The 26,936-nt window shown below is 38.6% G+C and overlaps 2 protein-coding genes across 10 annotated transcripts in view; one reads left to right on the top strand and one right to left on the bottom strand.

The window, feature by feature from the left end:
* Window positions 1-891, bottom strand: part of MTREX (Mtr4 exosome RNA helicase) — a 126,509-nt gene extending 125,618 nt beyond the window's left edge. For 2 of the 4 annotated variants that reach the window (XM_064596131.1, XM_064596133.1), the window contains exon 1: window positions 560-891. In XM_064596131.1, the coding sequence (XP_064452201.1) occupies window positions 560-693 (134 nt within the window). In that variant the 5' untranslated portion in view covers window positions 694-891. The remainder of the gene's footprint in view (window positions 1-559) is intronic. The other 2 variants (XM_064596132.1, XM_064596130.1) reach the window with 2 other exon arrangements.
* A 50-nt stretch (window positions 892-941) lies between these two features.
* The window catches only part of DHX29 (DExH-box helicase 29), a 44,438-nt gene continuing 18,443 nt past the window's right edge, over window positions 942-26,936 (top strand). For 4 of the 6 annotated variants that reach the window (XM_045894938.3, XM_045894948.3, XM_045894921.3 and 1 more), the window contains exons 1-12: window positions 942-1,314; window positions 9,368-9,441; window positions 10,835-10,948; window positions 11,864-11,993; window positions 12,687-12,829; window positions 14,694-14,822; window positions 18,170-18,296; window positions 19,013-19,171; window positions 20,983-21,148; window positions 21,414-21,537; window positions 22,991-23,605; window positions 25,077-25,220. In XM_045894938.3, the coding sequence (XP_045750894.1) occupies window positions 1,134-1,314; window positions 9,368-9,441; window positions 10,835-10,948; window positions 11,864-11,993; window positions 12,687-12,829; window positions 14,694-14,822; window positions 18,170-18,296; window positions 19,013-19,171; window positions 20,983-21,148; window positions 21,414-21,537; window positions 22,991-23,605; window positions 25,077-25,220 (2,106 nt within the window). In that variant the 5' untranslated portion in view covers window positions 942-1,133. The remainder of the gene's footprint in view (window positions 1,315-9,367; window positions 9,442-10,834; window positions 10,949-11,863; window positions 11,994-12,686; window positions 12,830-14,693; window positions 14,823-18,169; window positions 18,297-19,012; window positions 19,172-20,982; window positions 21,149-21,413; window positions 21,538-22,990; window positions 23,606-25,076; window positions 25,221-26,936) is intronic. The other 2 variants (XM_045894930.3, XM_045894958.3) reach the window with 2 other exon arrangements.

Raw genomic sequence — 26,936 nt, 5'->3', positions numbered from 1 at the left:
TACGTGCTAAGCACCGTAGGGTGCTTTACATATATTATCTCTCTTGATCCTCACAACCCCAGTAGTACGCGCTCTCACGTTCTTTATATGGGCAAAAAACGCGAAAGCATGGAGATTAAATTTCTCTCCTTTCTCCTGCTGCTGTTTGCCGGTACCAAGTCAATCCGAGTCACGTTTTCCAAGCTTCTTAACCCTTTACTGAACTGGTCATTAGTCTCATTTATTAAAGACTGTGCCAGGCATTGTGGGGTACAAACCTAAGAAATACCTTACCTCCCGTCCCGACCCCACGGCGCACAACCAGGGCAGTCAGCAACCTAGGCGTCAAGGAATTGCAGCGGCAGGAGCTCACGCTGCCTGCGGACACCGGGGAACACCAAAATCCCGATTCACCAAACCAAAAGTCTTCCTCCTCCAACATTTTCCCCAAACCCCTTCACTTCCCGACGCCACTCGCTGTACGCTACAGCTGCTCACGCTCTACAAAAGAACGTTGTGTTTTCTCCCCTCGACGTTGAGGAGAGAGAGAAAAAAAAATACCTCCCGACATCTTCCTTACCCGCCCTTTTCCGCAGACCCCGGCGGCCCCTTCCATTTCCCCTTTTCTTTCTCGTTGTCTTTTTTAGTTCCGGGCGCGGCGGTCGAGTCGTCCTCGAACACGCTGAACAGTTCATCCCCGAAAGCGTCCGCCATCTTTCGGAGCTGGGAGACCAAATCTCCCTCCTACCCACGATGCTCTGCGAGCGCACCGACAGTGACGCCAAGGGAAGCCTCAGCCGTCGCCCTTAGGAGACAAAAGTAATCTAGTCATACAACCCCATCCCCCAGAATTCTTCCCTGACTTCCTCGCTTCAGACTTTTCCTCTCCGACCACTACTGCGTGGCCAGCTCCCTGACTCAAAGAGGGAGAGTGGCGAGACGGTCCGGCACGCCGCAGGCACCTCGAGGGCGGCGAGGAGGCGGAACCGTGGTGAGGCGGACCAATTGCAAGGCAGCGGTCGCCCAGGCCCGAGAAGCCCGGATGGAGGACGCAGGGTGGTGGCGTGAGACCCGGGGAATGTAAAGAGCACTTGGAGGCGGTGCTGCGGTGTTTCCGGGACCTGGCCGGGGACGTTCTTTGCCACAGCTGCAACATGGGCGGCAAGAACAAGAAACACAAGGCGCCGGGAGCCGCGGCGGTCCGGGCCGCAGTGTCTGCTTCCAGAGCCAAATCCGCCGAGGCCGCAGCCCTTGGGGAGGCCCAAAACAAGAAGTCCGTGGCCAGGCCGCCCCCCGCCGCTGCTGCCAGCACCCGGGAGCCCCGAGTCAAGCAAGGTACGAAAGGTCCTGGTGCCCCGGGCTTTCCACCCTGAGCAGCTGCTGCTGTTCTAAGGGAGAAGCCAGCGCAACCTGGGCGGGCCTTAGGTCTCAAAATTTGTTACCTCCCACACGTGGAGCTGCTAGTTCCCTATCTGATGGCCTTGTTCTAGGTCAGTGTAAGCTTTTGGGGCTTCCCAAGTTATGACAGCAGCCCTGTTGCAGCCTGGCGTCTCCCACCTAACACCAACCCCCCTTCTCCTTCGAGAACAGAATAAAAATTGCATTTGCTGCCATCTCCGCAGGGATCCGTCTTGAACCATCACCTAAACTAGCTAGGCTGATGCAGAGGTAGGATGTGGAGTTCCTAACCTGGAGCCAGACCCATTTTGTTATTTGTTCTTATTTTCAGCCGGGGTGTAGTGTTTTCATGTGTTATGGAAAAATCTGTAGTAAGAATTTCAGTACGAACACACCGAATATGGGTATAATCTATTGTGGAATTATCTCCCGAGTTTTACCATAACCATGCTGTTTTGGCGTACTGTGCAATTTGGTTTGATAACAAGGGATTGCTGATTGCGGCTACAGATGAGCAGGCCCCTATTACGACTGATTCCAAAAGATGAACAGGTGTACTCTGTTTTGTTCTGCTTAGCTTGTTTGCTTGTAGTTTTTGTTGAAATATTCGTCCAACACATATTTATTGTGCATACAGATACCCCTGTGTCTTTCATGATGTTACGGGTGGGGTGAGCAATCACCTTTCATGGACCTTGCTAATGTAATGGCTGATAGAGGCATTAAATAATCATACCAACATTGCTTCATACTTATTAAATGCCACAAAGAAAAGCTAAGGAAGAAAATTTAGCAAGGTAACCTAATTTTTACCTGGGAGGAGGAGGGGTCATACACGGTCTCTTAGAAAAAGTGACAGTTAAACTGAGATCAGGAGGACTAATATGTGTTAACCTTGTAAAGAATGGGGGAGTAGGGCGCCTGGGTGGCTCAGTCGGTTGGGCGACTGCCTTCGGCTCAGGTCATGGTCCCAGGGTCCTGGGATCGAGTCCCGCATCGGGCTCCCTGCTCTGTGGGGAGCCTGCTTCTCCCTCTCCCACTCCCCCTGCTTGTGTTCCCTCTCTCGCTGTGTCTCTCTCTGTCAAATAAATAAAATCTTAAAAAAAAAAAAAAAGAATGGGGGAGTAGTATTCTTGGCAGAGTTAAGGAACTCCATGTACAAAGATCTTCAGTGAGGAAGGAGCTTGGGTCTTTGAGGTACTCCTGGAATGTAAGCATTGCTGAAGAGAGGATGAGACTGAAGAAGTTGGCCCTTCACAAACTTTCACATAGAAGGTGGATAAATAATTCTTTGCCCTGCAATTTATTATAACTTTTTTTTTGTTGCAAAAAGGTGATTTAAAGCACGGGGACAGGACCCATGGGCAGAAAGAGCTGCTGCCTACAATTTATAATATTTTTAACTACAAAGTTATAATGCCTATAAATACAGATACATAGAATTTCTCTTCGACTGTTACTCTGTAGCACTTTACTCTCAATCAGCCTCTTTTGCATTCTTTTCCTGCTATTCCTCTGATTCAGCTCTCTAATAATTTGTTCTAATCTTTGTCTTCCCATTCCTCCTGCTCCAAAATGTGACCCTCACCAAAAGTGTTAATCTCTGACAGTATAGTTCTCTCTCTATAGCCTTTTTAGGAGAGTACTCCATTACTAATTCTGTCTTGTCCTTTGTACATGACTCCTCAATCTGTCTAGTCCTGGTCTCTATTCTAATCCCAAATTAGCCATTTCTATATTTACTTGGACCTTTTGGCCCTCTTTTGCAAGCCTCTCAAATTTAACTCAACTAATACTAAACTACTCTTTTCTTCCCACACTAGCTTTTTTGATTTCCTTGGTTTTTTTTTTTTCCACATTCCTCTTTATCCAATGTCAGTAGTTACTTTTAATGCCTTCCTTTCTTCCTCATGTGTAATCTCTTGCCCAGCTTCATTCAGTCTTGACTCATTTATCTTCTGTGTACACCATTTTCACTTTTCTTCTGTGCTGTTCACACCTGTCTAGGCACTCATGAATTCCTGGAGTACCAACAAAGCCTTCTGATGGGTCTCCCCAACTCTGTTATTTTTCCTCCTCTAGTTTGTCCTGCATTCAAACATCAGATTCATCTTGGAGAAACTCTGCTTTGTTCATAGCACTTCTCAGTTTCTTCCACAGCATCTTCACTGACTTTGTGATAAAGTCCATACCATTCACCTAGCACCTGAGACCCTTTTCCCAGCCTTTTTACTAATTCCTATATTCACCTATAGCAAATCTGGGGTATTTTCATGGTTCCAAATGCAGCTATTGACTTTCTCCTCCTGTATTCTTGCCATTTTCTCTTAATGGAATGCCACCTATCCCAAACACTGTCTTCCGAAATCCTGTAACACCCATCCCAGATGTCAACTACTTTTTGAATTCTTCTGTATCCACAGCTCATTTATCATTGTTACTTGAATCATTCTTTTTGATGTCTAGTTCTTGCCTGTTGTATGTGAGGAAATATCCTACAAAATTTTAGGAGGTAGGAACTGTTTCATGGATATGTATTCATATACCTCAGTGTCTGTTTCAGTGCTGTGCATATAGTCATTAAAAAATATTCTTGAATAAGAGACAAGTAGAAATTCAGAGGAATTAAGGCTAAGAAATCAGAGAGAAAATGAATAGGTTGTCTATTAAATTTGTAGAAAATATTTTATAACTAAATATGTATACCAGTGTATATAAAATAATTCTGCTACACATATTGCAACATGGTTTTTCCTTTTTTTTCTGTTTGGGTATTTTTTATATCATATGTTAGGCCTACTTTGGGGGGAAAAAAACATTATCTCTGAACTTGTTGTAGTTGCTAATGTAAGGGTAACTGTTCTAGTCCACTTCATCTCTTTTCAAAAGTTTGAGGCATTGTACATAGCATTACTTCTCAAAATTCCCCTCTCATCTAGAGGTAGAGAATCACTACTGCCATGGAATGGCTCTTGGCACAATTCTCAGTATTCTTCCACTCCTGTTTTTTCATTTCATTTGTTCATCAGATATTTTTGAATTGTTGCTGTGTGCCAGGCAAGATTTTAGGCACTGGGAATACCACATGAACTGGTTGGGAGAGAGAACTGATGACTGTAAGGCTTGTATGTGTGAAAATCCTTAAAGCTAGCTGAGAGTTGAAATCCTAAGAGGCAAAGAACACTGGGGGAGTAATGTCATGAGTGAACTCATAAAAACCGTGATAAATATTTTTCAGGGTCATCCAAATAAAACAGAAAAAGTGCGACAAAGGGCAGAAAACAGTGACTTGGTAAAGAATAAATTGGGTGGTAGAGTCTGTTTTTGCTTAAAACGTGGAAGGCTTGAGGTCCCCAGGTGGCTCAGTCAGTTAAGTGCCTGCCTTCGGCTCAGGTCATGAGGGTTTTGGGATCGAGCCCCACATCAGGCTCCCTGCTCAGCGGGGAGTCTGCTTCTCCTGCCCCTCATCCCTCTCATGCTCTGTCTCTCTGTCAAAAAAAGAACTGGGAATGCTTCCCTGAGGAAAACTTCTATGCTGAGATGGTTTGAAGCATCCAGCTCTTAGAAAATCTGGAGACAGAATGAGGCTAAGGGGACAAGGGCAAAGGCCCTAAGATGGGAGTAAGCTTGGCATGTTACAAGAAAACAAGAAGAAAGTGTCTGGATAGAATGAGAGGGGGCTAGTGTTGGTATTAAATGGAGGAGAGATTTTAGCTAGTTTACATTTTTAAAGGATCAGATTAGTCAGGTGGTTCTGGCAGTGTGGACTTCCTCACAGACCCTGACTACTCAGGTTGTATCTGTTCATCCTCATCTGTTCTCTAGATACTCTGTACTCCCTTTCAGAGCTTATTTGGATAATTAGTTGCTTAATTACCCCATGAAGACCAGGACTGGGTCTTATTTATCACTGTTTGGATCCCTTGGCTGGTTCGGATCCCCTTGCGGTTGTATACTATTGGTCAGAAAGAAACCAGAGTGTCTCAGTGCACCTGTCACCAGCACTAGCAACTCAAAGTGAATGTATTAGTGTTAGTGGGTCATTATAAACTCTGTGATGTAAAATGGAATACATTTTAAAAGGAATATGTTGTGAAAGAAAGAGTATTGGGCAATAAGGAATTGATTTTTGGCTGATGCTTTTTTTTTTTATTAGTTGAATCATCTTGAGGAAATCACTTTTTCTGTGCTTCAACTTTTTAAAGATCTTATTTATTTGACAGAGAGAGACACAGCGAGAGAGGGAACACAAGCAGGGGGAGTGGGAGAGGGAGAAGCAGGCTTCCCGCTGAGCAGGGAGCCCGATGTGGGGCTCGATCCCAGGACCCTGGGATCATGACCTGAGCTGAAGGCAGACACTTAACGACTGAGCCACACCCAGGCGCCCCTGTACTTCAACTTTAATATTTTTGACAATAATATATTGTGTTCTGTGAAATATAATTTATAAATTTGAAATCCATAATACTTTTGCCTTAGAGGTACACTAACATCCTTACTTCCAGTCAGATTTCCAGTAACTCTGTGTGAAAAGGAAAACCACAGTTTATGGAAAAAGGTCTTTAAGCAGCAAGGAAAGTAGCTCATAAATCCTGTGCACCTTACTTGGCAAAAGAATGGGAACCATCTTTATACCTTGGCCTGTTGACTTAGAATTGCATTTGAAAATAGGGTTAGTAATTTATACGGTTGAATATCTGTTTTCTTCTGGTGCCTTAAATTTTTCTTAAGTAACACATTTGAATCTGGTGGAAGGGAGCTGTTAGACTGACATTCTGAAAAGTTGGCAGCTGACAGGAAAGGAGACCAAAGAATCACCCAGTAGAAAATTAGAGCAGTATCAAGGAATTAAGTAAGTTCAGTCTTTTTAGTAGCCTCTGCACGCCTCCAGGGACAATAATAGATATTCGTAATAGGTAATGCCTCATAAAAAGCTTCAAATTTTGCTGACTGAACATGTTTTAAGAAGAATTTGAAACAGAAAGGGCCTTACTGGTTTACTTGATTCAATCGGTGATACCTCTGAGGCAAGATCTCATTGTTGCTTCATTTCCTCAGCATATTGATTAAAATAAAAACATACCACTTTTAGGGACACTTTGACACCCATGAATGTGCACCAGTATTGGTGTACATTCCTCTCCTGATTTTCTGGGGACTCAGCTCTTCTTTTATTTGCCTTCTGGAAGTTCACAGTATAAACTGAATTCAGAGAAGTGGTATCATTGGATATCTCAGGTGGAATAGTTGGAGGAGACATATGAGAGCTTATTGCTATCTTCAGAGCTTACTGCTTACTTCAGTCTTTACAAACAAAAAAAAAAAATAAAGGAATTTACAGTTTTACCTCTCTCAGTAACACATCAACCTTAAACTGCTTCTCAGTATAGTCTTGATAATAAACTGCTCATCCATCTGTACCTTTTCCCAAAGGGTTATAATTGGGTCCCCTCAATGATTTGCGGAACTTGTAAACTCTAATTAGTATGCTAAATTTGTGAACAAGTTTACTGCAACTGATGAAACCTCACAGAAATGGTTAAGGACTACTGATAGGTCCTCTCATTTATGACTATTGACATGAGTTGATGAGGAAGGTTACTAAGATTAAAGTCTAAGACTAAAAGATAAGGAAATTAACCATACGGTGCCAGAATTGTCACTATCTTTTCATGTACTCTAGGTAGCCTTGGGTACTTTCTATATAACTCTAGCATAGAAATAAATCAGGGAAGCACTAATGTCTCTAGTCCAGACTGCCCAAATGTAAATAGTTATGCTCAAAAACTTTTGTTTTAAGATGCCTGATTATATTAACTAGCATCTTAAAATGAATACCCTCCTGTAAGTCAACAAAGATCAAAGTTCTTGACCTTCAAAATCATAATAAGCAACTTTTAAATTTAATGTTTAGGTTTCTCTCTTAAAGTAAAAAAAAAAGAAAAACACGCCTTATTTTGAGATATATAAGAGTAGACTAAGTAGGTTTGTTTTTTTTTTAAGATTTTATTTATTTATTTGACAGAGAGTGACACAGCGAAAGAAGGAACACAAGCAGGGGGAGTGGGAGAGGGAGAAGCAGGCTTCCCATGAGCAGGGAGCCCAATGTGGGGCTCGATCCCAGGACCCTGGGATCATGACCTGAGCCGAAGGCAGACGCTTAACGACTGAGCCACCCAGGCGCCCCGACTAAGTAGGTATTATAAGATTTTAGGATGGCTGGGGCTCCGTGAGATCAGAACTAGTTCCATAATCTAAAATGTTGTCTTTTTTTTTTTTTAATTTTATTTATTTATTTGACAGACAGACACAGCGAGAGAGGAACACAAGCAGGGGGAGTGGGAGAGGGAGAAGCAGGCTTCCCGCCAAGCAGGAGCCCGATGTAGGGCTCGATCCCAGGATCCTGAGATCATGACCTGAGCTGAAGGCAGATGCCTAACTACTGAGCCACCCAGGCGCCCCTAAAATGTTGTCATTTTTGTGGTTATTTTCTCACAAGTATATAGTGGTATTTTTCGGTGACTACATGATAATACAGAAAATTGAATGCAAAATCCAGACATTAAGAGATTTGCAAAAATGGAAAACAATTTTTTTTATTTTGGAAAATGCAGTTATTTTTCATAAAAAGTGTTTATATTAACTGGTCTTAGGTTTGTTGTTTTTAATGAATTAATATTTAAAAATTTTCCTTTTTTATTTACAATATGGTATATATCAGTGTTATAATTCACATGAACAGAAAGTATTTAGGATTGTCACTGATTTTTTTTTTTTTTTTTTTTTTAAAGATTTTATTTATTTATTTGAGACAGAGAGAATGAGAGAGAGAGAGCACATGAGAGGGGGGAGGGTCAGAGGGAGAAGCAGACTCCCTGCCGAGCAGGGAGCCCGATGCGGGACTCGATCCAGGGACTCCAGGATCATGACCTGAGCCGAAGGCAGTCGCTTAACCAACTGAGCCACCCAGGCGCCCGGATTGTCACTGATTTTTAAGAGAGTAAGGAGATCATGAGACCAAAGGTTTGAAAGTACCTTTTAATACTATTTATTCCTTCTTGGTTGGTCATTGTTAGAGAACTGATGATATGCATAGCATTTCTGTTGGCCGGAACAGAGTTGGCATCTGTAGTGGGTTGAGTAGTGTCGCACTTTCCCCTTCCCTTCCCGCCCCCAAGTTCATTTGCACCTGGAACCTCAGAATGTGATCTTATTTGGAAATAAGGTCTTTACAGATATAATTAGTCAAGGATCTTGAGATGAAATCATCCAATGAGTAGTGTCCAGAGAAAGGAGAAGGATAATTGGACACAGACACACAGGGAATAAGGCCATGTGAAGCACCATGTGTAAAAAAGAGGCAGACAAGGCAAGCAACTCCGGGGATCGCCAGAAGCCAGAAGAGGCAAAAAAGGATTCTTATTTAGAGCTTGCAGGGAGCATGGGCCTGTTGACAACTTGATTTTGGACTTCTGGCCTCCAGAATTGTGAGAGAATATTTCTGTTATATTCAGCCAACCAAGTTTGTGGTAATTTGTCCTAGGAAACTAATACAGCAACCTTCGACTCTATGAATAGAAGATGATAGGAACTGCCACCTCATTTTTACCTTAAGGGAGTGTTTCTCTTTAAAATTAACCATCGTCTCTACCAGGAATCTAATACTCTCTGAGAGGTCTTACTTCAGCCAAGTACCAGGCAGAAAAGCATCTGATTATGAAAATACGAAGATGAAGATAAATTTAATTTAAAAAATGTACAGGCCTTTGCTCTTTGTAAGTAACTGGTTAACCTAGAGAACTCTAATTGGTAAAATGTTTTTGAAAATTTAGAGGCCATATTGCTAGATTGTAGATTCCTTGGTGAAGTGGGGAAAAAAGAGCTGAAATCAAATATTTAATGTTTAGCAATTTTTTAGAGGAAAATTAAAATAGTGTAATAGCTATTAATGACTAAATTGCCTTGACTACTTTTTGTCTGTTATATACAGGTCCAAAAATTTATAGTTTTAATTCTGCAAATGATTCTGGTGGTCCTGCTAATCTGGATAAATCTATTTTAAAAGTGAGTACTGAGATTGAGTCATTTCAAGAAATGTTCTCTTTGAAAAATGAAAAAAAAAAGATATTCTTAAATGTAAGAAAATTATGGGGTATTTAAATTTTTTGTAATAGTTAATTGCTGATCCGTACTAAATAGAAGTAAATCATAACACATATATTGAAAGCCCATAAGAAATTAAGGAAGATCTGGATAAGATCCAAATTTCTCAGGATAGCATATGCATCCTTTCAGACCTGATTTGGTGTACATTTCCAGCCTCCTCCCCATTATTCTTTTCCACTTAAAATTTTAGTTTAAATCTCATTGTTCCCTCAAATCCCATATGATTTTATGACTCCAGGCTTTTGTCAGTGGGCTCTCTGCTTAAAAAGACCTACTTCCCCTTCTCCATTTGTCATCTCTGGATCCTCTAGGAAGTCCTTCATAACTCAGCAATTTTCCTTGTGATTCCATACTTTTTTCATATACCTTTTTAAATGATTGCTGTGCTGGTTTACAGTTTATCTTTTTATATAGGTTTCCTCTGCTAGACTGAACTCCTGAAGTATATTTTTAAACATAGCTCATTGTAGGCATTCAGTAAAGATGTGGTCAAGGGGTGGTGTCTTTGTAGGTAGGTGTTTATGTATTCTTAGGTCAAAAATATGGAAAGAACATATGGAACAAAAATATTGAAGACAAAATGGCTAATAGAAAAACAGGAATCAAACCCTGAAAGCCAAAAGAATTTGCGTAGCTTAATTATTACTATTTGTATAGCTTTTACTTTTACCTTATAGGTCTTTTTAGTGTAGCATCCATTCTTTCAAGCTGTGTGCTTGGGGTGGTTTACATTAAACAGATTTCTGGAATCCATCTCCAAGGATTCTGATTCAGCTTGCTTAGGATCAAGCTTAGGAATCAGTCATAAAATAGCAATCCAAGAACAATGTCTTGAGACATGCAGGTTCAAGAAGGTTTTTCAAAGGATTTTTTCTTGCCATACATTGCTTTTTCCATGTCACATTTTTTTTCTTTTTTTTAAAGATTTTATTTATTTATTTGAGAGAGAGAGAGCAGGGGGGAAAGGGAGAATCAGGCTCCCTGCTGAGCAGGGATCCCGACGTGGGGCTCAATCCCAGAACCATGGGATCTTGACCTAAGCTGATGCTTAACACCATGACACTTAACCAACTGAGCCACCCAGGCACACCTGTCACATTTTTTCTAAAATATATGGTACAGATGTGGTCCAATGAATGGTAGTCTAAAATACAATAATTATTTTATCTGATTTTAACTGAAATCCTTGTATTTGTTGGCAGGGATATAGAAAACTGTGTGATTTTTTTTCTAATTATTAAATGTTATTTAATAATTTAGGTTCTAATAATGACCTTTTTGGCTTCAACAGGTGGTAATTAATCACAAACTAGAGCAAAGAATTATTGGAGTGATAAATGAGCATAAAAAGCAAAATAATGACAAGGGGGTGATTTCTGGAAGACTTACTGCCAAAAAATTACAGGTATTTTGCAAACTTTTTTTAACTTCCTTATTTTTAATGGAGCCTTTTTAAGACAGCTCCACATGTGAGATGGTGAGATAAAATGACTTCTTCAGCTTCCATTGAGATTTCATGTAGATCATTTCCGTCAGCAAGAATAGGGAAGGAATTGGGCCAGGTACAAGAGCACACATTAAAATGGTGGTATGAAAATTAAATTACATTCCCCAGATTATATTAGACTCTGTAGTGGGCACTTTGTTTATTTTTTCTCTGGCACAATACCAAAAGGTACTTGGCCCCATTTTCCAAATGAAGAAATTGGGGCTTGGAAAGATTACAGACGCTATAGCTGGAGGTTGTTAGTAAGTAGCAGAGTAAGCAGAGTCTGGATTGGAACCCAGTTCTGCCCAGCTCTAAAGATCATGCTTTAGAAAGTACATTAAGATGCTTTACTTTATGTATGGATGTGTTCATTGAAGCACTACTTACAATAAAAAAAGAAAATATCCTAAGTGGTCACCAATAGGAAACTGTAATTAGCTTATGATATGTCTAGCCAGTGGAATATTATATAACTATTAAAAGTGATGAAGAGTTTCTAATAACTTGGGAAGATGCTTACATTACATTATTAAGTGAAATTTGTTTTTACAAAATCATAGAAAAATGACTGGAAGGAAACATACTACATTGCAAACAGTATCTTTGAATAGTGAGAATATGAGCAGTGTCTTCAGGTCCTTTTTTAATTTATGCATAGTTTTCAATTCTCAGTTTGGTGAGCATATTTAACTTTTCTAACCGGAAGGGGAAAAAAAAGATATTTTTGAAATTAAAATTTATTATCAGCTTCTGGTTTAAAATGAGTGGAAGAACAAAATGAGTAATAAAATGAGAGAAAATAGAATGCCTTTTTTCATTTCCCTTTCATAGGATTTATACATGGCTTTACAAGCATTTTCATTTAAGACCAAGGACATTGAAGATGCCATGACTAACACACTCTTACAGGGAGGTGATCTCCATTCTGCCTTGGATTGGCTCTGTTTAAATCTTTCAGATGGTAAGTAGTATTGTCATAAAATTCAGTTTCTCAAACCTTCTCAAAATTATTTCAGCATTTGTGACATTTGTATCAAGTTCTAAATTTTTCCACTGTTATAATTGCTTATTTTGCAAATATTCTTACTCTTTTTCGCTCTTTACAGTATGTTTTCAGAGCTTGTAGTCCATGCAAAAAGGAATTATTTTTTGTACATTACTTTTAGTTGTCAGTAGTCATTTTACAGTGCACTTAATACAACAAATTCTCAAAGTTTGCCTGCCTGTAACCTGTCAGGCTGTGTTTCCTGGCTTTGGTTCAGAAATTTGGACCATATGGCTTTAGATAAATTTGTTTAACCAGAAGGTCAAGGTTACAATCTTTGGCAGGAACCTGGAGTGCAAATTGCTTGTATGACTGAATGAGGATCTTACCATACACCATGACAGGCAACCAAGGAGTTGGGAAGGGTTCAGATTTTTTTTGAAAATTTAGAAGTCTAACACATTGAGGGTGAAATAAATGGCCAGAGGTGGGCTAGCTATCTCATGAGTGTTTCCACTCCTGCTTTGACAATAAAGCCAGGTTCATCATAGGATTTCTATTCTTAGGAGATAACGGATCGAAGAAAATTCTGTGTTGTTTGTCTAGGCAGGGTTTATATGCATGTTTAATGAATGTGTATGCTTATGTTTTTTTATTCCCATTTTTAAGATGCACTTCCTGAAGGATTCAGTCAAGAATTTGAAGAACAGCAACCTAAAAGTAGGCCAAAATTCCAGTCTCCTCAAACACCAGCCACTGTTTCACCTCCATTGCAGCCTAAAACCAAAACACCAGAAGATACTAAGATTAAGGTAATTTAAGAAATTAAACATTTAAAGTTGTATAAAATCAGAATGAAAACACATGTAATAGTTCATAAGTAGAAATACCAGGTTGCAATAACTTTTTTTTTTTAAAGATTTTATTTATTTATTTGAGAGAGAGAGAATGAGAGAGAGCACATGAGAGGGGGGAGGGTCAGAGGGAGAAGCAGGCTCCCTGCCGAGCAGGGAGCCCGATGCGGGACTCGATCCAGGGACTCCAGGATCATGACCTGAGCCGAAGGCAGTCGCTTAACCAACTGAGCCACCCAGGCGCCCGCAATAACATTTTTGCTTATCAAAAATAACTAACTGCTTTGCCAGGCTTTTCTATCACTGTTTCAGTAATCTGTTGCTGCATAATAAACCACCCAAAAAAGTAGTGGCTTAAACCAACAATTAATTTCTTTAGATTCTACAGTCTATACTGGGCTCAGCTGGTTAGTCCTTCTGTCCCATGAGGTATCTTCTTAGGCTGGAATATCCAAAATGGTTTCTTTGGGGGCTAGCCAGGCATTCCTCTTTCCATGTGGCTAGCTTGGGTTTCCTCAGATGTGGTGGTCACAGAGTGGTCTGATTTGCATGGCATCTGGCTTCCAAGAGCAAGTATTTCAAGATGATAAGCCCCAGCTTGTATCACTTCTGCTAATGTTTCCTGTGGCCAACAAGTCCTGTGGCCAACTCCAAAATACATGTGGAAGGGAATTACAGAAAGTCATGAATACTAGAAGGTGTACTTCATTAGGGCATTACACTTAAATACTCTGCATATCGTGGGGCGCCTGGGTGGCTCAGTCAGTTAAGCGTCAGCCTTTGGCTCAAGTCGTGATCTCAGGGTCCTAGGATCGAGCCCCGTTTCAGGCTCCCTGCTCACGGGGGAGCCTGCTTCTCCCTCTGTTCCTCCCCCTGCTTTTGTTCTCTCTCTCTCTGTCAAATAAATAAAATCTTAAAAAAAAAATACTCTGCATATTGTAAAACCTCTATAAACATGGATGAAACTGGAGAACATTATGCTAAATGAAGTAAGCCAGTCACAGAAAGATGAAGACTGCATGATTTCACTTATGTGAGGTATCCAAAATAAACTCATAGAGGAAGAGAATAGAATGGTGTTTACCAGAGGCTGAAGGGAGGAGAGGGGAAAGTGGGAAAATGTTGCTTAATTGTTAAAAGTTTCAGTTACACAAGATGAATAAGTTCTAGAGATCTTTGTAAGATAGTGCCTAGAGTTAATACAATATTGTGCACTTTAAAATATGTTCAGAGCATAGACGGCTTGTTAAGTGTTCTTACTACAGCCACCACTCCCCACTCCCACCAACACACATGAACAAAAGAACACAAGGAAGTTTTTGGAGATGATGGATAAGTTTAGTACATTGATTGTAGTGATCATGAGTGTATGCATATATCCAAACTCATCAAAATATTGAGTTTATATATACATTATGATAAACTAATCTAAAACTGATATATTAATATGCACATTAAATTTGTACACTTTTTAAGTGTATCAGCTATATCTCAGTAAAGGCTAAAAACAAAACAAAAACAATCTGGAAGCATTATCCCCAAAAAACCACTGTTTTTAAGGAAAAACACTAGTTTTTAACAGTTCTCCTTTTATTTTTTTTGCCTGTTTATAAAAACATATTTTTTGGATTTTGCAAGCTTGGACTTCTTAAAGTAATGTTGAATTCATTTGTCCTTCACAGAACAGTATGTAAGATGATTTTTGAGGCTACATGTCTGCTGTTTCTGAGTATAAAGAAAATAGTAAAAACAGGGATATTTGATGGTAGTTTGACACCTTTTTCTAACTTTGGTTTTTCAGATATTTGTTTTTCCTTTCTAGCCAAAAAAGGAAGAGAAAAATTTGGAAGTAAATATGAAAGAATGGATCTTGCGGTATGCTGAACAGCAAAATGAAGAAGAAAAGAGTGAGAATTCTAAAAGTTTAGAAGAGGAGGAAAAATTTGACCCTGTGAGTTAGAAATGTGTATTAGGCTTCTAGCTGGCTATTCATAGGCAACATAATTTAACTTTTCTGTGACTTAGTTTTCACCTTTGTAAATTAAAGAAATACCTACCTCTAGGAGTTGATGTGAAGATTAAACAAAACTTACAAAAAACAAAATAGAAATGGCACAAAATAACTGCTCAGTAACTGTTACTTATATTCCTCCCATGGTTAAAGAGATAATCATCAGATATTTTAAATGATTATCATTTGTAGGGAGTATGCTAAATTCCTTGGATAATAAGAGAAAATCACATTTCTTTACAGAGGAAATCCGTGGTCTGATCAGAGAAAACCTAGATAAAAGATAAACTAAAAATGTAAGGTTAAATGGAAACAAGTTGTAGGAAGAAAATATTACAATATATATGTCTGACAGGACTTCTGTCTAGAATTTATAAAGAAGTTTTAAAAGGACAACAGACACTTCACAAAAATAGATACATGGATGGCCAATAAATATGTAAAAATAATTTCAGAATCACTGGTCATCAGAGAAATGAAAACAAACTGCAATGAGATATTATTTTATCTTCATCACAATGGCTATGATTAAAGAGATGAGTAATACCAAGTGTTGGGAAGGCATGGAGCAACAGGCACACTCAGACATTGATTGTGGGAGTGTAAAATGGTACATCCACTTTGGAAGACTGGCACATTCTTACGAAGTTAAACGTACACTTAACTGAATGACCTAACAGTTTCGTTCCTAGGTATTTATTTAAGAAAGAAAGAAAACATGCCCACAAAAAAGACCTGTATGCAAATGTTCATAGCAGCTTTATATTCATAATACCCAAACACTGCAAGCAACTCTCCAATGCAGGCAACTCTCTAAAACATACTTGAATGAAAGAAGCCAGACACAAATGAGTACATGTGTAATTACTGGATTAAAATCTAGAAGAGTCATCCATGCAAAATCAGTCTATAGTGACAAAAGGCAGATCAGTGGTTGCTTGAGTCCAAGGGTAGGGGAAGGGGATTGACTGTATGGCAGCATGAGGAAACTTTTGGAGATGATGGAATGTTTTATATCTTCATCATGATAGTGGTTACACGGATATATACATTTATCAAACTCAATTCACCTGTACACCTAAATGTGTACATTTTACTGTATATAAGTCAGACCTTAATAAAATTGGTTTAGAAAGAAAAAAGGGAAGTTGCAGAATAACATGTGTAGTATGATGAACCCATTTGTGTAAAAGAGAAAAATATATATGTATATTTGCATTCTTATGTATGCACAGAAATGATCTGGAAAGATTCACAAAAAGCTATTATTAGTGATTAGGACTGGGGTGCTAGAATGGGAGGGAGACTTCTTTTTTTAGACTCTTCTATATCCTGTAAGTTGGTTTTTTTTAACCATGGGCCCGTTTTAAACTAATATAAACAAAAAGAATTTGGGACAGTACAAGTCTCTGTTGAGGTTCAAAGAAGAGGTGTCTTCTGATTGGAGCATTTGCTTAAGCCTGCAAAGAAGAGTGGTGGAACTTGAAGGGTGCATAGAGTGCATGTGGGCAGGAGAGGAAGATGGTCCAGAGGGGTGAAACAGTGTGACCAGGGTACAGAGGTGGAATTGCGTAAGGGGCCTTAGGGTATTAGACAGTAAATGAGTATATACAGAGCATAAAATGTAGATGAGTACTGACAGGTAGGAGTAAACAGGTGAGTTTAGCTGACACCAGAAGATTTTGATGCCTAGAAAATGAATTTGACTTTTCCTCATGTGAAGAGCCACTGGAAGCATGGGGGCAGGTAAATTACAGGAAGAATTTGCTATTTTAGGTCAGATTTATTAGTGTTTGGTTAAGGTGGTTTGGAACATTTAGGTAGTGTTCCAGGTGATTTGGAAAGGATAAGGCAGCCATTTTGGTAGCTATTGCACTTCCTCAGTTGTGAAATAATAAGGCTCCAAACTGGAATTGGAAAGGAATAGAAACATTTAAAGCAAGAATCCAGAGAAAGTGTTGATTTGCCAAATATTAAGGTTAATGAGTCAAAGACAGCAAGAGATTTGCAGGTGGAGGGATGGTATCCGTGCCAGAGATAGGAGGGATGAAAGAATGAGTGTGATTTGGGTGAATGGAGAAGATAGCTAAGCCTTCTACCTGTTAACAGTGTATCGTGTGTGTGCTACACAGAGTAGCCTCAGAATTCAGCTCCATGTGCTGCCTTGGTTTATCTCTTTTCCGTTCTTTTTTTTTTTTTTTTTTTTAAGATTTTATTTATTTATTTGAGAGAGAGAGAGAATGAGAGACAGAGAGCATGAGAGGAGGAGGGTCAGAGGGAGAAGCAGACTCCCTGCCAAGCAGGGAGCCTGATGCGGGACTCGATCCCGGGACTCCAGGATCATGACCTGAGCCGAAGGCAGTCGCTTAACCAACTGAGCCACCCAGGCGCCCAAAGATTTTATTTATTTATTTGAGAGAGAGAGAGAAACAGCATGAGAGGGGATAGGGTCAGAGGGAGAAGCAGGCTCCCTGCTGAGCCGGGAGCCCGATGTGGGACTCGATCCCAGGACTCTGGGATCATGACCTGAGCCGAAGGCAGTCGCTTAACCGACTGAGCCACCCAGGCGCCCTCTTTTCCGTTCATCTTAATGGTTGTTTCATAGCAGCATTTTACATGCCCTTATCTTCACCCTGTACGTTATGCGTTTTACCTGTCCCTTATTAACCTAAGGTAAAAAACAGAAATTTGAGTTTAACTTTAAACTGTATCTAATGGCTGCTCAGCAGAGCTAAGTCCTTAAGTTTTATTACACCCCTTTTCCCCAGAGGCTTTTTTTTTTTTTTAATGTCCCTTACTATCTTCTACAAGATTGATTATGGGAAGATAACTTTCAGATGAGTATTATTATATTATTACCTATACAATCCTTTAAAAACATGTGTTTATAAAATGTATAAAGATAAGACGTTTTCTTATTTTAGAAATAAACTCAACGTTTACTTTTTCTTCTGTAGTTTTAAGATTTTATTTAACATGTCAAGGAAGTTTTCCATGTGAATCACCCTCATTCTGTTGCTATCTCATTTTCTTTTTTAATGGCTGACTAGTTTTTTCCTGGAGAAAAAGTTGTTTTGCAGTTTTTCCTCTTCATTCAGTACTGCAGTATTATGTATATGTACCTGCAAACCTGCATCTTTGTATTAGTTCTCTGAAAAATTCCTAAAAGTAGATTTGCTGGATCAAAGAATAAGATCAAAAGGTCATAGGTTTTGATATAATAAATTGACAATAGATTAATTCATTTTGTTCTTTTTTAAATTTCTGTATCATCTTATTTGGAACAGAATGAAAGGTACTTGCACCTTGCAGCAAAACTTCTGGATGCAAAGGAGCAAGCAGCTACCTTTAAACTAGAAAAAAACAAGCAAGGCCAAAAAGAGGCTCAAGAAAAAATAAGGAAATTTCAAAGAGGTAAACACTTCCAAATTCTTAGATGTATAAATGTCTTTTCTTTTTTGGCTTTCCCAGCATGGAGATTGCCTCTTTTTAATTTGTGTACAAAATCCCAGTTTATACGTGGGCTTGGCAGACTTTCTGCAACAAGCCAAATAATAAATATGGTAGCTTGTGCGGCCATATAGAGTCTCACAACTACTGAACTCTGCTGTCACAGAATAGAAGCAGCTATGAACAATATGTACGTGAATGGCTATGGTCTCATAAAACTTTACAGATACCAAAATGGGAATTTCATATAATTTTCACATTTCACCATCAGATTTTTTTTTTTTTTCAACCAGTTAAAAATATAAAAATCATTCTTAGCTTATAGGATGTACAGAAACAGGCAGCCGGCTAGATTTGACCGGCAGGCCATAGTTTGTCATCCTCTGATGTATACCTTAAAACCTCATTCAAGGAGAAAGTGAGGCGGATATAATTCCATGAGTATTCATTTCTAGTGAAGATGTTTTTCCGAACCTTCTACATCTGTTAAATAATTTATTTAAAACATTTTAGTATATGTGAAATAAATTGCCTCTGACTTCTAGCACAAATTCTAAATAGGAAGTGTTGAATACTTGGCTACAAGGAAAAAGACGGAATGCTCTTTTTTTAAAAACATCTTTGCAAAATAAAAAGACATAAAAAACAAATACAACAGAGCATGATTTTTTTCTTTGTAGAAATGGAAACTTTAGAAGACCATCCAGTATTCAATCCAGCTATAAAGATTTCGCATCAACAGAATGAAAGGAAAAAGCCTCCTCTACCCACAGAAGAGGAAAGGGCTTTGAACTTTAACTTATTTGAAAAATCGGTAGCTTCTACTGAAGAAGAGAAAGGTAAAATGAAGGGAAAGTGTTTCAAGGTGTAAGTAGTAAAATGTCAATGAAAATACAGTTGAGAAACTGTGTTACTTTGCATTCCAGCAGACTACATAAGCTGGCAGTAAAGCTATGTTTCCACGTGCTGTAATAATTATGATAACTTTTTAACATTTTATAATTAGTTATCTTACTTCAGCGTCATCTCTTTCCAGCCAGAATTATCTTTCCATAACACACATTTAAATGTGAGTTCCTTGTTAAAAACCCTTAATCGGTAATAAGTCCAAACCCTTTATCATGGTATTGAGGATCCTTTGCATTCTGCCACAATCTGCCTTTCCACTTTGTTCTCCCAGCTGTGTACTACAGCCACATGTTATTTCATGGCTCCATGATTTTGCTCATCCTTTTAGCCCCTACTGGCCAACCTTTCCCTCCTTTCAAAGCTCAGTTCAAAACAGCACCTCTTTAAGCCTGCCGTGAGTCCTGCCATGCCACCGTATGTGTGTAATTGTGTACTTACTTGTGCTAAGTAAATTATTGATATAGCTTGTGTAATATTTATCTGTAATACAGTCAAAGCCTATACTAAATTGTCAGTTTTTTAAATTATACATTGTTTCATAAGTATTTATTGGATTTCCTTACTGTTCAGAATGTCACATGCTATGTGTACAGTTATTAACAAAATCACCTGCTTGCCCTCTTCAAGGGTATGGTCTAGTAGGAGAGGTAAGGTTTAAATATACATAAATATTTAATTACCAGTTGTGATGTGTGCTATCAGAGCAAGAAAACTGGTTTCTAATAATAGAGATAAGGGGACTGATGACTTGCTCTGAGATCTAACAGATGATTAGGTGTCAGCCCAGTGACGTGGTGGGAAGAGCCTTCTAAGGAGGGAGATTGGATCTAGAGCAGACTATTCAACAGAACACTCTATGACAGAAATGTTCTGTATCTGAGCTATCCAATGTGGTAGCTACTAGCCAAATATGAGTATTGTGCGCTTGAAATGGGATTAGTACAACTGAGAAACTGAAAGTTTAATTGTAATTAATTTAGGTTTGTCCGCATGTGGCTAGTGGCTACTGTATTGGGCCAGGCAGGCCTGGAGCATTTGGGGAGGTGACCCACTGCCTGTGTGGCTGCAGTGTAGTGAGCATGATGGTAGAGTGATAACAGATAGGCAGAGATGGACCATGGAGAATTTGGACTCTATTTTATATGGAATATGAAGCCAAAGAAGGTGATGGTGGTGGTGGCGGCTATTAAGCAGAGAAGTGACATCTGATTTATATTTTTTTCAAAAGATTACCCTTTCCTGTGTGGTAGCCTCCCAAACACTGTAGTTCAGAGTACCATAAATAATTCATCACATGGATATCATAGATATTTTACAACAAGTTACTCAGGATACTTTAAGATTCAGATTTTCAATGGTTCTATCCATTCAGAGGATTTGCTTACATCACTTGTAGAAGAGCAAGCTTTTCTCTGTCATTTTTCACCTATTCTCTTCTAAAAGTCTTGTCCCAAAATTGAGAGGACTTTGATCACTCAAAAAAGAGATGATACATTACTGCATGACAATTTTTTTTATTCTTATGTTAATCCCCATACATTACATCATTAGTTTTAGATGAAGTGTTCCATGATTCATTGTTTGTGCATAACACCCAGTGCTCCATGCAGAATGTGCCCTCCTCAATACCTACCACCAGGCTAACCCATCCTCCCACCCCCTTCCCCTCTAGAACCCTGTTAGTTTTTCAGAGTCCATCGCTGCATGACAATTTTTAAAGCACCAATCTTTGTCATTTTAGAGAAAAAGAAGGAACCTCATGATGTAAGAAATTTTGACTATACAGCTCGAAGCTGGACTGGAAAATCTCCCAAACAATTTCTGATCGATTGGGTCAGGAAGAATCTTCCCAAGAGTCCAAATCCTTCTTTTGAAAAAGTTCCAGTAGGTAGATACTGGAAATGTAGGTATGTTTTTCTGGTTAATTGAATGAACTTTTAGGAAAATCTAAGATGAAAAATCTCTTTGTTTCTTATGTGTTAAGTGGACATTTAGGAAGCTCTCTCATTCCACATCTCTGGGTGATAATGCTCATCAGTTATCTAGGTACAGTGTCTTCCATGGAAATATTTAATTTAAGTAATTAACGTAAACTTAGGTTGGGGGTTAATGGAATTCTGACTCGTTTTACTTCATTAATTTTATTTTTAAAAATCTTTGGCTTCTTTGTAGGGTAAAGGTAATCAAATCTGAAGACGATGTACTGGTAGCGTGCCCTACAATCTTAACAGAAGATGGCATGCAAGCTCAGCACCTGGGAGCAACTCTAGCTCTTTATCATTTAGTGAAAGGGCAGGTGAGACTTTTTAGAGTGAGCTGTTTCAAAAATCATTTGTGGACTGTACGTAGCCGACCTAAAACTGTATGGGCATACGGAATGTCATATTTAATTATGGCCCTTTGTGCCAGTTTTTACTTACTGCTTCTTCAAATTAATCCTCATTTCTGCTTATTTATAATTTTGCCTGCCTCTAGCCCCTAAACCTAGCTCAGTCTTTCTGTCCTTAGACCAGAGGCTCTGAACCATTTCAGTGGTTCAGTTTTTCAGGCTATGCTATTTTACAGACTAAAAATAGTTGTACGAGGCTGGTTGAAGTAAGAATTTTTAAACAGTTTAATGTTTAAATATTATCTCTCTTTAATGTTGTATTTTCCCTCAGCTTTGAGAAGTTATAGACCTTGATTCCACTTTTCAGTTTTAGGCTATATTAGTTATAAGCTCTCAGGTTAAGGAAAGATTAAAGTACTACTGAAGGAAGCTCTTTTTTTCTTGGATTGTTGGATTGTCAACATTTGTTTTATACAATATGTATATTTTTCTTCATGGAAATTATAGACCCTGATGACATGCAACTCCAAACAATAGTTCTTACCCAGTTTCTGGCAGTAAAAGTTCTTAATGCCTTTATTTCCCTTATTTTGCAAAAAAGGTATCATAAGCTAAGCTTAATTGATAGAAATGACTATCATTGTTACAGAGAAAACTGTTACAGAAATAATTTTATAGCACAGAATTAGGATAACTTAGATTGACTCCACTGTAGTTCATTTTTTTTTTTTAAGATGTATTTATTTGAGAGAGAGAGGGATAGTGAGAGAGAGCACAAGCAGTGGGTGCTTCTCCCTCTGGAGAAGCAGACTCCCTGCCAAGCAGGGAATTGATGCGGGGCTCCATCCCAGGACCCTGGGATCATGACCTGAGCCAAAGGCAGACGCTTACCCGCCTGAGCCACGCAGGTGCCCCTCCATTGTAGTTCATTTTAAATACTTTGACCTATAATCTTAATTTAACTACCAGCATCTCACAGGGAGCTTTGTTTCAGAAATGCTTTATGGATCATCTACATATTTACATAGCACCACTGCAGGAATAAATAATAAAAATGTATTCATTAGTTTCCTATGTTCCAGGAATGAGCCCTTTTCATATAGTAACTTAAAGTCTACTTCAGAATATGTCTATAAAGGAGATAGTAGCCCCATTTTATAAATGTAGAAACTGAGACCCAGAGAGATTATCTGCCCAAGGTCACACAGTTAGGAAGTCTAGAAGCCTGAATATGATATGCTGTTTATAAATTTGCATCATGAGCGTGTATCTTATATTAAAGTAATAACTTACTAATTTAAGAGAGAAATTACCTTTCAAAAGGCAAGTGGGTATCCTGAACTCTAGCCTATTGAAATTTGGTATCCAGTAGTTAGTGAAAATAACATACTGCTCTTTTTTTTTTCTCCCCCATCTGTAGTCAGTGCATCAGTTACTTCCTCCCACTTACCGAGATGTCTGGCTGGAGTGGAGTGATGCAGAAAAGAAAAAGGAGGCATTAAATAAAATGGAAACCAATAAACCCCGTGATGTGTTTGTTGCCAAACTTCTGAACAGATTGAAGCAGCAGCAGCAGCAGCAGCAGCAGCAGCAGCGTTCTGGAAACAAGCGTGGAAACTCTGAAGACCCTGAGGAATCCTGGGAAAATTTAGTTTCTGATGAAGATTTTTCTGCACTGTCCTTGGACGCAGAAAAGGCAGAAGATTTGGAACCCGCTCGAACCCTGTTTAGAAGGTTACAAAGCACACCGAAGTACCAGAGACTCCTAAAGGAAAGGCAGCAGTTACCTGTGTTCAAACATAGGAATTCGATCGTTGAAACGCTTAAAAGGCACCGGGTAGTGGTTGTGGCAGGTGAAACAGGGAGTGGCAAGAGTACTCAAGTACCACATTTTCTGTTGGAAGATTTGCTTCTAAATGAGTGGGGAACGAGTAAGTGTAACATTGTCTGCACTCAGCCCCGAAGAATCTCAGCAGTGAGTTTAGCCACAAGAGTATGTGACGAGTTGGGCTGTGAAAATGGACCTGGAGGAAGGGTAAGATGATGTCCAACTCCGCCTCAGTGAGTGGTGACATTACTCACCTTTGCTCTTGGCATCCGAATGGAACCTGCACCATGTATGACTTGCGACTTACTGTGTATTCAGTAACACATCTCAGGCACTTTTCATGTTTTCTTTGACAGATGTCATACTGTGCCACTCTCCCTCATCTGAAAGGGGTTGTTAGTAGTAATTCTGTCATTAAAATTCTCATATCAAGGAAAAAATATATTCAGTTTAGTAATTGAATGGTCAAATATGTTACATACTAAAGAGAACAAAGAATATAAACAAGTACAGATTTGACTGTAATATCCTAAATCTCAAGTTTTGCAAATCTTCTCTATGGAATGTATTCCTGAATAATTCTCATTAATTCTTTTTAATAAGCAGAAGAAAAAAAATATATAGAAGAAAAAGCTAGACTGTTGTCAAGCCCTTTATTTTTAAAAAATGGAAAAAATACTAAAATACCTCTTGTCGTGCATTTTGCCATGCAAGCATACCCAAAACTGGCCACACCTTAGCCAGAATGACTACAGAATACAGAAATTAATAAAATTGCTTAGAACCAAATATGATAAATTCCAAGTTAAATAACTCAGCTTATTTATACTTTGCATCGTCCTTTCTGGAGACGGTACTTAACATTTTTGCCTCTGTCTTTACGTACCCCTTTACTAAAAATGTTTTATGTAACAAATTACCTGGGTTTCTCACATGGAATGTAAGAAGAAAAAAGACAGTTTCTGTCTGATAAGGAACTCGCGTTAAGAGGATGACAGATATGTACACACATGGCAAATAAAAGAGTGATTGAAAAAAATCAATGTGGTGGAAATAGAAGGAACTTCAAGATTCCCCTCAGGCACCACCTGTACAATGCCAGCTGCTTTTTAATGGTGGCAGCTTTTATGAAATCTTGATAGAAAATTTTGGGAACTGCTCTAAATTTTTGTTCCTGGGTACCTCATCATTTTGTTCCAAGATAATTGAATTAGAAAGAATATTGGTGCCTGGGTGGCTCAGTCGGTTAAGTGTCCAACTCTTGGTCTGAGCTCAGGTCATGATCTCAGGGTTGTGAGATTGAGCCCCATTTCGGGCTCTGTGCTCAGTGCGGAGTCTGCTTGACTCTCTCTCTCTCTCCCTTTCCCTCTGCCCCTCCCCCCCCAAAAAAGAAGAGAATGATACTGATGGTACCTAAAGCTGGTGAATAGCTTTTGTGTCAACACTTGGGAAAGAACAAAAGTTCTTCTTGTTTAAAGTTAGCAAAACAAATTTTACAATTTTAGATAATTGAAGACCATGGAAAAATAATTTTAATTAATAAATTTCACTAAGTAGATATAGATTTACTTAAGCTGCTCCACCTAGTAGCAGGATCAGCACCTGCACTACATTTCTTAGCGCTTGTTTCCCAGATCACTTGTGAGAATCTAATCTCAACCTTGTGTTCTCCCTTCAGAATTCTTTGTGTGGATATCAGATCCGGATGGAATCTCGAGCTAGTGAATCTACAAGGTTACTCTATTGTACAACAGGGGTTTTGCTAAGGAAACTTCAAGAAGATGGTCTCCTAACTAATGTGTCTCATGTTATTGTAGACGAGGTGAGTATATTCTATAGTCAAGTTCAGATAAATTCGAAACATCTTCATATTAAAAAGATGCTATTTCTAATACTAGCATTTTATTTGCTTATTTAAATACCAGACACTTTACGTGTAATAATTATGTAATTTCTTCTAACAAATGTGTGTCATGTTAATTGATTTAATACCATATGACATTTGCTATATGGTAGATGCTATTCTGATTTTATGTATATAAATTTGTTAATCCTTCTCACACTCCAGTGAAGTAGATATTCTTACCTCTGTTCGACAGTTGTCAAACTGAAGCACAGAGAGGTTAAAATACCTTGTGTAAGTTCACACAGCCAGTAAGTTCTGAAACTGGGGGTTCATACCGAGGTCATTTGGCTACAGTCTGTGTTCTAACCAGTATACTGACTCTCAACTACGTTTAGTTGTTAAAGGATTTTCTTTGATTCTTATTAAAAAAAAAAAGAACTCTTCATCATTTTCTCTCTAGATATATCCCTCCCTGAATCAAATTTGAATGCACACTTAAATTGAATGTTTAAATTGAAGATTTTCCCATGGGAATTATGTTAAATGGCACAGTAGCCTAGCATATGTAAACTCATTTGCTTTGTACATAGTTTTGTCAAGAAGAAATAAGATATATAGCATTTCTCTTATTCAAGTAATATTTTAAAAATTTTCCCTGATGTAAAGTTTTTATGAGTTTCTGTTAATTCACCAAGTTCAGAAGGCAGTAGGAGAAGTTCAGTCATTCGGGGCACCTGGGTGGTTCAGTCGGTTAAGCGTCTGCCTTCGGATCAGGTCATGATCCCAAGGTCCTGGGATTGAGCCCCGCGTTGGGCTCCCTGCTCAGCGGGGAGTCTGCTTCTCCCTCTCCCACTCCCCCTGATTGTGTTCCTGCTCTGCTAACTCTCTGTCAAATAAATAAATAAAATCTTAAAAAAAAAAAAAAGTTTAGTCATTCATTGATTTTTTAATTAATAGACTACATATAGATTATTGGGTTATTTTCCTCCTTTTGGTTAGAAAATATTTTACAAATAAAGATACAAGAATGAAAGTAAAACACCTCATGACCCAAAAAAAAAAAAATCAATGTTGACATTTAACTAGCATATTTATATATAAATATATTTAGTATGTGTGTGTATTATACAATTTTTTACATTAGTCTACAAAAACATGATTTTTAATAGCTTTATAGTATATAATTTGGGTGTCCCATATGTATTTATTTAACTTTTTTCCTATTGGACTTTTTTTAAATTCCACATGTACTTGAAAACATGTTGTCTTATTTCTGACTTATTTCACTTAGCATAATACTCTCTTCATTCATCCATGTTGTTGCAAATGGCAAGATCTCATTCTTTTTTATGGCTGATTAATATTCCATCGTATATTCCATCATATATATTCCCTATCTTCTTTATCCATTCATCTCTTGATGAACACTTGGGCTGCTTCCATATCGTGGCTGTTGTAAATAATGCTGCTATAAACATAGGGGTGCATATATCTTCTCACATTAGTGTTTTTGTTTTCTTTGGGTAAATACCCAGTAGTAGAATTCCTGGATCATTTTATGTTTGTTTTTAATTTTCTGAGGAAAATTAAAAACACAGTGGTTGTACCAGTTTACATTCCCAACAACAGCGAATAAATGTTCCCTTTTCTCCACATCCTCACCAACACTTCTTTTTCATTCTAGCCATTCTG

Source organism: Mirounga angustirostris, unplaced genomic scaffold, assembly GCF_029215605.1.
Source record: "Mirounga angustirostris isolate CCGP_5_RB_7025 unplaced genomic scaffold, mMirAng1.0.hap1 SCAF_7, whole genome shotgun sequence".
Lineage (NCBI taxonomy): Eukaryota > Metazoa > Chordata > Mammalia > Carnivora > Phocidae > Mirounga > Mirounga angustirostris.
This window is presented reverse-complemented; position numbering and strand designations above follow the sequence as displayed.